Below are 12,118 nucleotides of genomic sequence, written 5' to 3' on the forward strand. Positions count from 1 at the left end.
CAAATTCCAGCTTTCTTGAATTTACTTGAAGAAGAAACTGGTTTATGTTTCTGACCACCCAGCTCTAGCACACTAATTCCCTTCTAGCCAAGAGCAGGGTTAGACATGAACTGAGGTTCTCAGTGTGTGGTGATTGAGGGCTTTCAGCACAGAAAAATTATTCAAGTTCATCCCCCTATCTTAAAACAAATTGAAAAACGTCACAAACAAAACCAAGCAGCATAATTTTTATTTGGTGTTACAACAGATGTGCAGTGCCCATGGTTTTGGGCGCTGCATTTTACTGTTTATGATTTTTTCTTTTTAAAATCTAAACAGTTCTTCTGTTCAGACAACTCCATGTGCTTTTTTTATATACACATCGTGACCCCTGCATTCAGCCCGTCCAGTTAACGCTAGAAATATTTGTCAACGCAAGACATCATCTTTGCTATAATTAGGGAGAAATCAAAAGAAAAATGTTACTTTAATCTGACCGATTACACATACTGTACATACCTGTTCCAAAACCAAGGTACTCAGACAGAAGTTTCTAATTTAATGCACTCTGTTACTCAAGTCAAAATGCTGTACATCTAAGTATCCACACAATCGTACATTCCTAATGATTCTTCTTTACACCTTTATTTTTTTTAGACATCTGTTTTTAAAAAGGAATAAAGTTGCCCTGTAGACCTATATTTCTTTAGAACAAAACATTATATACTACATTGAAAAATAATTTTATCAAAACCAGATTCAAATCACTGTCATGTACAATTTTTAGTTAACGGTTCATGTTGAAATTGCACTTCGCAGATAGAATAAAATTAAAAACTGAAAACATGTTCTACTTCCTTTCACAGGAGACTGCCTCTTCAGGGTTTTTCTTCCGTGAATGTTTGTATTTGTCTACATACGCTTTCACTAGATTGGCCACTTTTGCAGAATTAACTTCTCCGCTCTTGCTATGACAAACCTACAACAGTTTTAAAGAAAAAAAAATGTTTGGAACATTTCTGTTTAACTGCCACTGTTCCACATTATTTATTTCCCCAACACCCCAGGTTTCTCCATCTCAGGCAGAACAACTTTGGAAACTCCTACTACTCCCCAGTTACCTCCCAAATACTTCTGAATCCCCATTCAACTCTTTCACACAATAAATGAGTTACGTTCTGAGGAGCTAAGAAAAAGCTCTCGTGGACAGAGAAAGACAAAGGTATTTTTGCTTTTCCTGTTCCCCCTCCCAGCAACTACCAGTTGTTCCCACAAGATTAAGAAATCCACCCCAACCCCGACCTCCACTGAAATGTATGCGTTTCCCATAACTAGATCAACTTACTTTATCTACAGCTTTCCGCACAATTTCTTTATATTCTTCCTTAGTGATGTCTTTATTTTGGTAGAAAGGTTTAATAGCTAGTTTGACCTCTTGTGCCGCTTTTTCTTGAATTAACAATTTCTGATGAAGAAACAAACTTGAGCATTATTTTTCACTGCCTGCATATCTATCTTTTGATCAATCACAAATCAAAACTTTTACAGAAAAAAGTTACTACAGAAGACTAGAAAACCATGCTCCCCTCACTCACATTTCAGCTCTCATGAGAGCTGCCTGCGTTTTACTGAGAACAGAATGTTGTCCCACAGCAATGACAGTAAAATTCATAACAGTGCTGCTTTAAAGAAGACTACATTAAGAAGAGACAGCTTGCTAGTTTCTGTCTACAGTCGCCACAAAAGTATCACATACACGATGGTATCAAGTACATTATGCAAAAGGGATATTGTCATAGTTTGCTATTTTTTAGTATGTCAAAATTTATAAAATATTAAAAAAATTATATATATAAATACATAAAATGGTATACATAAATATACTCTGAACTTTGAACTTGCCTGGTCCTTCTTCGAGCTATCTGCACTGGCTTCCACTGTTACACTTGCTTTGTTTTCTCCCAGTTTTACAGCTGCATTAGAGCTCTTGATGTGACTTGACGACATTGCATTACCCGAACTTGGTCCCTGAACTGTTCCCACGTTTCCCAGGACTGCTGTTGGAGCAGGCAAGGCTGGAGCACTCATGTTATTACTTACAAGAGCAGCATTTGGAACACCCTGTTTTAAAAAGTTATCAGTAGTTAATACATCATCCTTCAGTATGACAATGTGCCTTTCTAGAAGTCACAGCAGCTACTGGAAGAGCATGAATACTACACGCTTTGGTTCATTAGCTAAATTTCCACACTGTCCATTATTATGCAAGGTTACACACATTATATCAGATCTACTCAGAGAAAAAAAAAAAAAAAGAAAAGCTTGAAAAATAAAGCATCCTCCATGTCTCCACTGTGGTTGTGAGATTCTTGCTCTGATCCCAGTGACAAAGCAAACAAAGTACCCTGCAAACAGGCACAGAGGGTGTTAGCACAAGGGAAAGGAAACTTATGGCTGCAGAACCTCTTACTTGTCACAGGAGTGTCCAGGAAGCCCTGTTTTGTAAATCAGTTTAACATTTTTTTTAAAAAATCAGAACCTAAACATACATACGAAAAGTTACCTTAAACCACACTTGCATTCCTGCATCATAATGGTGCTGCTTTGAAAACACTTCTTTTGTTATCAGCTTGAACATGCAAATGAATTTCAAATGTAAACACACCTACAAGCCTACTTGATGCCAGAGGTGAAATGCTGGTTGAAGCCCAGGATCTGTCCTTCGGGAAAAGTAAGTTTCTGTACATTTCCAAACATCACCAAAAGACCACAGGCACAGTTGATACTTTGGAACTGAGAAATTAAGTAGCTCTCAGACCTGCTGTCCCAGTTGGACACCCACAAGGCTATGGGCCCGGATGGGATTCACCCCAGAGTAATGAAGGAACTGGCAAATGAACTTGCCAAACCACTCTCGATTATCTACCAGCAGTCCTGGTCAGCTGGAGAAGTTCCAGCTGACTGGAAATTAGCAAACGTAATGCCCATCTACAAGAAGGGTCGGAAGGATGATCCAGGGAACTATAGGCCTGTCAGCCTGACCTCGGTGCCAGGCAAGGTGATGGAACAGATCATCCTGAGTGCCATTACACGGCACATGCAGGACAATCGGGGCCAGCCAACATGGATTCATGAAAGGCAGGTCCTGCTCGACCAACCTGGTCTCCTTCTATGACAAAGTGACCCACTTAGTAGATGAGGGCAGGGCTGTGGATGTAGTCTATCTAGACTTCAGTAAGGCATTCGACACTGTCTCCCACAACATCCTCTTAGACAAACTAACTGCCCGGGGCTTGGATGGGTGGACTCTTTGATGGGTTAAAAACTGGCTGGATGGCTGAGCCCAGAGAGTGGTGGTGAATGAGGCAAAGTCCAACTGGCGGCTGGTCACTAGCGGTGTTCCCCAGGGCTCAGTTCTGGCGCTGGTGCTGTTCAATATCTTTATAGATGATCTAGACGTAGGGATTGAGTGCACCCTCAGCGAATTTGCAGATGACACCAAGCTGGGTGGGAGTGTCGACCTGCTGGAGGGTAGGAAGGCCCTACAGAGGGATCTGGACAGGTTAGATAGATGGGCCGAGACCAACGGCATGAGGTTCAACAAGAACAAGTGCCGGGTCTTACACTTCGGCCACAACAACCCCATGCAGCTCTACAGGCTGGGGGAAGAGTGGTTAGAAAGCGTCCTGGTGGAAAGAGACCTGGGGGTGCTGATTGACAGCCGGCTAAACATGAGCCAGCAGTGTGCCCAGGTGGCCAAGAAGGCCAATGGCATCCTGGCCTCTATTAGGAATAGTGTAGCCAGCCGGTCTAGGGAAGTGATCGTCCCTCTCTACTCGGCACTGGTGAGGCCGCACCTTGAGTACTGTGTTCAGTTCTGGGCCCCGCACTTCAAGAAAGATGTTGAGGTGTTGGAGTGAGTCCAGAGGAGGGTGACCAAGCTGGTGAAGGGTCTGGAGGGTCTGACCTACGAGGAACGGCTGAGGGAGCTGGGGTTGTTTAGCCTGGAGAAGAGGAGGCTCAGAGGTGACCTTACTGCAGTCTACAACTACCTGAAGGGAGGTTGTAGTGAAGTGGGAGTTGGCCTCTTCTCCCAGGCAACTAGCAATAGGACAAGAGGGCACAGCCTCAAGCTTCATCAGGGGAGGTTCAGGTTGGACATTAGGAAGAATTTCTTTTCAGGTAGGGTTATTAGACATTGGAATGGACTGCCCAGGGAGGTGGTGGAGTCACCATCTCTGGATGTGTTTAAGAAAAGACTGGACATGGCACTTAGTGCCATGATCTAGTTGACAGGGTGGTGTCAGGGCAACGGTTGGACTCTATGATCCCTGAGGTCTCTTCCAACCTGGTTGATTCTGTGATTCTATGATTCATTTTAAGTGAAAGCCAAGAACACATCCTCCCAACATGGTTCTGGCAGGCTACCCTAAATGCTACTTTTTGCAGGTAATCACCATTACTTCTTTCACATCTCCATTTATCCAGATGGAAAAGAATGAAACAGGAATTTGAGCTCCTTGGAAAGGAGACAGATATCGAGCTGTTATAATCAGCATCCTAACGCTCGCCAGTGCGCTCTCTTCATCTTCCTTTCAACAGGAAGGACAGGTGGAGTCCTGCAGTACTTTCTATACTGCAGTAATTTCTATAGTGCAACCACCAAGGACTAGTTCAACGAAAGCCCAAGGAAAAAGCAGCAGCAGCTCCCAAGAGCATTCAGGTTCATGGACACCATTCCACAAAAGCAGGTAAGAGCAACAAATATAACAGGGGCTTCACTAACAAATAACTATTTGGGAGCAATACACAATCTTTATAGAAACGTATGTATTGCTGCACTAGAGACTGTATTTCACAGAGGTTTGTAGCCTACGTTCTGACTTCTTACAGGTTTTGAGGTTAAACCTACTGCATTTCCAATTGTGAAAATATTTTAATTACAGACAGCAGGCATTAATCAAATCAACAAGCGATCGACCAGCATTTTAGTTCCAATAGTACCTTACTGCTTTACCTTGCAGAATATTAAAGTATTTCATATGGCCTGTAACCCCACTCAGCATTCCCCACAGTACTTCACTCCTTTTGTTCTAAGTTAATGAAGATGAATAGATAATAGCAGCTGAAAGTGAAAAGAATGTAGGCCATTTATCAGCTCGCCTCAAGTCTTTAGAGGTGATGCATGAAAACAGAGGGTTAGAAATCATTGTTCTAGAACATCACTTTTTCAACCTGGAATGCAGGGGAAAGCATTTTAGGTTAGAGCAGGCAGCCTGTAACAACAGAAAAGCACAGACCTCAGTGAAACCCTGAAGAGCCCTTTATACATCACAGATGCAACGTTGCACAGGGCCATGCATTCTCCTGGAAGTTGTTCGTATTCCTTTCCCTGATATAAAAGCTCTTAATATAAACAGTTGGCTACAGGAGGAGCTCACATACACAAAGGCTGTTTTAAAACAGCTTGAAAGGCACAAAAAGATGAGTCTGACCTGCCCCAAGCACGGCAGAGTCTTTCTGAAACCGGAGAAACGAAGTGGGAGTTAGGTCTCAAACAGGGCATGCAAAACCAGGAGAATCAGGCAAGACGGGGGAAGGAAAACATGCCAAAGAAAGCTTGGAAGTTATTAAAAAAAAAGGCTCAAAAGGTTAAACGGAATAGAAAATGTGTGTGTATGCGGAAGTCACTGAGATAGTGACAGCTGGAGAATGGAAGTGTGGAACAAATGGGTGCCATGCAGTACTTGATAATTTTCCTCTGTTGATACACCACATGGGATGAGAACCTCAACAGAGAGGTTGAGGTCACTTCCTACACACTGTGAAAGGGTATTCAAACACTTCCTAAAGCTTAAAAATCAGGTTTTGAACAGGAAAACTTAGTTTTGGTAACAGGGCACTTCTAAGAAGAAAAAGGTAATGGACAACATTGATGAAATTTGTCTGTGTTCCACTACCAGCTGGAACACCTCGTTACCACAAAAACCCAATTATGGTGCTGTGTATTATTATTTAAAAGCTACAGCTTCAAAACAACCCATGTCCTCATGGATACTGCCACTTCACATTTGGTGTGGGGTGGAAGACAACAGGCAAGAGAGAAAGAAACTGCAAGTATAAATTTATCAAGACTATGGTATCCAATATAAGAAACTCTTAACTGATACTACTTGACTACTACCCTTGCCATGGCTTCTGATAAAGCATACCTGCAATTGTTTTCCATCTTGCTGTGAAGCAATGTAGTTGACTTGTTGAGATGGTGGGGTGGAGGTGGAGGTGGAGGTAATCCCTGAGACAAATTTGTGGAGCAGCTACCTGTATAGAGGCACTCCGGTAGAGAGATGCACGGCATTGGAGGGGGGATGTTGAAAGGATTTCGTTGCATATTCATCATAGGAGGATGGACACCCACTGGATATGGAAAGATATTCATAGGCTGGTGCTGTGCATTCACTTGTGGCATTACATTCATCTGTTGCTGCATCGTATTTATTGGTAACTGAGAACCATCACTTTGCTGGTTGCCTTGGTCTTTGAGATTTGGATCTATCCAAAGAAAAAACAGACAGTATATGAAGTAGAAAATCTGTACTTTATATAAGAAAAGTGGAGCCAGGTGTCTAAATTCTTCATGAAGTATCAAAAAGCTTTCTATCACCTGAATATTTTAAAGATATCGCGTTACATTATTACCCATCACCAGACACTTCATGGAGCCAAATGCTAGTTTCTGAGTTTAAGAAGTTCAGGTTACTATGTGAGCCTGCATTTTGAATTTCTGTTTTCTCTACTTGCTCCCACAGCACAGCTAATAAATTATTTCATCACAGCAAAGCAACAATTCTCCCCTAGAGAGCAGGAAGACAACATAACTTATCCAGCTTCTGCAATTGCAGAAGGTTAGTCATACGGTATCACATACGCAGTGCTCTGCTCCCCTTTGCCTCATTCACACACCCTCACTGTAGCCATTTCTGGCAACTATAGAAATAGTCTGCTTTTTTTTTTTTCACTGAATAATAAATCATGCTCAACCAATTTCAAAAGAAGTTCATATTCAGAAAGAGTTGTTCAAAAACCCTGTAATGGTAGAACAGGTAAAGCCTAGAAGTAAAAACAACCTCTTGGGGTAGCACTTCCTTAAAAAAATTACTTTACTATCTCATTCTGTCTTCAAGAGAAGGCAAAAAGTTAAAGCTTAGATACAAGCAGCAAACCTTCCAAAAGTCAAGAAATTAGTTCTGAGAAACAGTTGATGGGTTATAATTCAGATGTCCTTCCCTTAGAATCCCTTCCTTGAGGAACTCTGTCACCTAATTCACAGGGATCGTGATTTAAACCCTTATGCTTCACCTCAAATCACCTTTTTAAAGATCACGGGGTAACAGAATCACTGAGGTTGGAAGGGACCTCTTGAGACCATCTAGGCCAACACCCCCCGCTCAAGCAGGGTCAGCAAAAGTAGGTTGCCCAGGACCATGTCATGATGCCAGCCTAGCCTATTTTATCCAGTTTTTAGATCAATGTACTATTCTCAGCTGAATTCACATTCCAAAAGTGAATATAACAGTGTGATTGTTTCTGAACTATGCGAAATAAAGTCTGCAAATCACACGATACTTTCATTTAAAGATTTGATAAATTTTGCCTGCAGCAGACTGAAGGTTGACAAAGTTGCCTCAAAACTAAGAAGCCACTGATGCAGTTGCTTCTGAAAAGAGGAAGAAAACTGCTGGCATTTAGGATGAAAATGGATAAAAATGAAAGACAAAACAAGGACACACTGGGAAAGTGCAGGCGTGGTTGCCTTCAAAACTGGATTTTACAGTTTTTAAATACAATTCACATGTGTCTTTTACTTCAAAGCATTAATAATCTGTGGATGACTTCTTAGCTATTCAGAATCAATCTCATCCACAGTTAACTCACTTCCTACCAAAAGTTTATTTCTATCAGGGCAGTTACCTTTTAGATATAAAATACTCAAAAATGTTAGACTTCTATTGAGGCTTTAGAGGAATTCTAATACTGAAGTACGGTAAAAGTACTGGGTTTGCATTTATAAATCTCCCTAGATTTTTTAAGCATATAAAGAGGAAAATGCTGACTTAGAAGCAAGATAAATGTCAACATAATGATTTGTCAACTCTAGAATCTACTGTGTGGGTCTGCACAGGCAAATGCACATCTCCTTGAAAAAAATTACCCTTTTTAAAAGGTGTGTAGATGCTAAAAGTAACCATGAAGAGGACATGCCTTCTCCTCAACCAGATCGATTTACTTAAGTAGCACTCTTCAGATGTACAGTCCTTAAATTATGTCTAACTTTAAGCAAAACCAAAAAGCCATCAAAACACAAGAAATCCCCAAACTCCACACCTACAAACCTCCATATTGCAAAAAGACCATAGATTCACCCCGAATTATTCTGAAGAACTGATCAACTCAAGATAGGTCAATGTGACTAGGATTTTACTTGGCTACTGCAGCTGTGACTAAGCTTTTATCTTTCAAAACTATGAATACCTTGTTCAGGTGTCTCCTCTTCTTGTCTCATTCCCCATCCAGACTGTGGACTTGATGAATTGCGTCCTCTTCTTGAATAATAATTCTGCACATCAGCAGGTAAAGTCTTTCTTACAGCCCAGCTGGAGGCAGATGTCCAACCAGATCTGTCAGCAGGCGTATCGAAAGAATAATCTTGTTCATTCTTACGCTTGTATGGCTGCTGTTCTGGGAACCTTGAAGTTTCAATCCCAGAACCATTTGAGTTCCCTGAGAGAGGTTTTCTATTTTGCCAGTGATTTTCACTCTGGTCTCCATACATGAAACCACCTCTTCCACGGCCACCTCGGCCACGCTGACCTCTCCCTCGATTCGGAATCCAACCTGAACCAAAGTTTTTATTCCAAGAGTGTCCTGAATTATCATGCCTGCCATCTTCCCAATGTGGTTTATCTCTCTCTCTGTTCCTGACTTCAGGAACGGAGTTTATCCTTTCCATTACCCAGTCTGGACAATCATTCCTCCGCTTGTCCGAAGAACTCTGTTCATCATTGTTCTTTTCTGTATTGTCCTTCTCTTTTTTAAGACTTTCATTCTGTTTCTCTTGATCACTTCTTCTGTATCGATCATTTCCTCTGGGACTCCGCCAGCTGTCATTTGCCCATCTCTCTCTCCATCGAGGTGAATGACTATCCCTCTCATTTCTAGAGAATGAAGAACCTTTATTTCTTGTCCTAGATCGTGATCTTGACCTAGATCGTGATCGTGACCTAGACCACCTTCTATTTCTTCTTCCTCTGTCACGATCTCTTCTTTGACTATCTCTATCACTGCTTCGAGATCTAGATTTTTGCCTCGGAGATGAATCTTTAGTTCTTGACCGAGAAGATGATCTCCTGCTTTCCCTGACAGTTTCCCTTTTGGGAGATCGAGATGGTGTTTTTTTCTCATCTTTGAGTGTCTCTTTCTTTGGAGAATGAGATAAGGATCTCCTTCCCTCCCTCACGGTTTCCTTCTTGGGTGATTGTGAGCTTCTATCTCTGGTCATCTCCCTTTTTGGGGATGGTGATTGAGATTTCCTGCCCTCTCTCCGAGAAGGAGACCAAGTTGTTGATGGAGAGTGAAACCTAGACCGTCTAGTTCGAGGCTTTTTATCTTTTTTGAGTTCTGACTGGCACTCTATTTCTTGAGGAATAGTTTCATCTTTTTCATCAGAAAGTCCTAAAACTGATGTACAGTTTCCCGCATCACACTGCAAGGAGTTCACTTCTCCTTGCTCTGTACTTTCAACTGGTGGTAAGTGCTCACTCTGAGATTCATTGTGGTCACTGCAAAATGAATCACAATCCATCGGTATCATTTCATTGTTATCTTCACCAAAATGTTTATGTTCAGCATTTACCTGGGGTGACTCTGAAGTTCTACTCTCTTCACTTTCTGGCATGGTGTTCTCTTTTAAGGATTGTTCTGATGTACTGTCCATAGAAATACTGTGTATTAATGTATCTGGTTCTTCGTCTTGAACAGTTTTTAAGTTTTGAATATTTATACTTGCACAGTCTACTACTGTTTTTTCTTCAGCCTCACAATCATCTATTTCTACGGCTTCTGGATGCTCAGGCATTTTGCTTCTGGGGCTCTCTAATGGCTGATCTTTTCCCAAAGGTTCTGGATATTCCAGCAATTCATTTTCTGGACTAGCTATGGGTTCATCTATTTTTGTCAGAGTTTCTACATTCTCCATCAACTCACTTTGAGGACTAAACAATGTCTGATCTACTTTTTCCAAAGTTGCATGGTCACATACTTCATCTCTGGGACTAGCTACTGTTTCCATTTGTTCAAGAGTATTTTCACAGATGACCTGATTCTTATGATCTACATTTTTTTCAGTAACACCTTCAAATTCCTGACTTCCGCTCCTTGAAGTTAGTACTGGAGGTTCTTGGACAGAAAAACTTACATCTGCGTTGCTTGAAGTATTTTCATCTTTGTCACGTTCTCCTGTAGTTTCCTCAGTTTCTGCATGTTTACTACAGCTTTCCAATCCATTAGCAGATTCTGTTTCCACATTATTTTTAGGTGGAAGGCTTGCGTTATTGCTTTCATTATCCGACTGCTGGTCTTTATCTAATTTTAGAACTGCTTCAGACTCAGCAACGTCATCATCTTCCACTGAATCACTGGACAATTTTTCAGAACGTGCAGAACTTCTCAGTTTCTTTTTAACCACAGGTGTTTGCTGTTTAACTATTCTTTTAGACTTTCGGTTTGGAGGAGCCTTCTCTGATTCTGAAGCAGATTTATTCAGAGATGGGTTATTGCCATCAGAGGTGCCGCATGCAGAACTGCTTGACCGAGGTGAGCTCTGAGACTGACCCAGAGTTTCGTTTTTGCTGTTTCGTGCAGACCTTCTTCTAGGAGTTGCATTAACCAGTTTCCTTCTAGTTCCTCTAGTGCCAGATGAACCAGAAGCTTGCTTTTTCTCTTCTCCTTCTTGGGTACACGCAACACCATATCCTTTGCCTAAGGATTCTAATAAAAGCAGAATACATTAAAGTTTGACAATAACCATTTATCCAAACACATTTAAGAACATAAAATGACTGGTTTAACAGATATCCTCAGATAATACAATTTAAGATTTAGTATGAAATGCTGCCACAGCATTTATTTTTTTTTCAGTGCAGACTTTTTCTTTAAAGAACAGAATCAAGCTGACCAAGTGACGCGTTAGACATCTAAACACACATTTTAGGAGCAGCATCAGCATGGCTACATGGACAGTAATGGCATTCACAATGAAACACTGTTGACATTGCTGTTCAAAGACAGTCAGCATTTAAGCTGTTAGAAAAGTAAGGAATTAACTGCACAACATTGTTAGCACATAGCAGTTCCTGTCATTCTAAACTGCAGGCCTGTTGGCAGTGAAGCCTCGATACTACAGAAATGACACTCTATACTACAGAAAGCGACATTTTGAAATGGCCATCAGTGGATGATCACATGGGAGGCAGTGGATCAGAAGCAGCAATGACAGCAAACCTCTCTACAAAATCTAATTTCAGACAGTGCAAACTCATTCACCAATTACAATACAGGCCCTGCACGCTCCACGGCAAACTGGACTTAAATTCTGCTGCAAGGCCCCTAGTGCCTGCAGCACCTAATGAACTGAATGAGGAGCGCAAGTTTTGGGGCAGCCTGGGGCACATCAAAAAAACCCAAAGCTGTAAGAAGAATGACCTTAAGCTGCACACAGCAGCACAGGAGCTCTTGTGTGGATTCTGTATTAATTTATTTCCCGCTATCTACTATTTGACCAAAGTCTTTGCAGGGAAGCCAAGGGTTTATATTTACTGCAAAGGGAACAGACTGTACTCTTGATACCTATGAAAGCTTATGAGGGGCAGCTCAGGAACTAATGATTAGTGATAATTAAAGTAAATATACTTGAATTTAATCACAGAATCACAGAATGTTAGGGATTGGAAGGGATCTCGAAAGATCATCTAGTCCAATCCCCCTGCCGGGGCAGGATTGCCTAGACCATATCACACAGGAACGCGTCCAGGCAGGTTTTGAATGTCTCCAGAGAAGGAGACTCCACAACCTCTCTGGGCAG

At 41.5% G+C, this 12,118-nt stretch overlaps 1 protein-coding gene across 1 annotated transcript in view; it reads right to left on the reverse strand.

Moving 5' to 3' along the window:
- Nucleotides 1–211: 211 nt before the first annotated feature.
- The window catches only part of SCAF11 (SR-related CTD associated factor 11), a 45,673-nt gene continuing 33,766 nt past the window's right edge, over nt 212–12,118 (reverse strand). The window contains 6 exon segments of the mRNA XM_068401386.1: nt 212–958; nt 1,325–1,444; nt 1,882–2,100; nt 6,192–6,250; nt 6,253–6,531; nt 8,512–11,025. Coding sequence (XP_068257487.1) covers nt 830–958; nt 1,325–1,444; nt 1,882–2,100; nt 6,192–6,250; nt 6,253–6,531; nt 8,512–11,025 — 3,320 coding nt within the window. The 3' untranslated portion in view covers nt 212–829.

The sequence above is a fragment of the Nyctibius grandis genome, chromosome 5 (genome assembly GCF_013368605.1).
Source record: "Nyctibius grandis isolate bNycGra1 chromosome 5, bNycGra1.pri, whole genome shotgun sequence".
Lineage (NCBI taxonomy): Eukaryota > Metazoa > Chordata > Aves > Nyctibiiformes > Nyctibiidae > Nyctibius > Nyctibius grandis.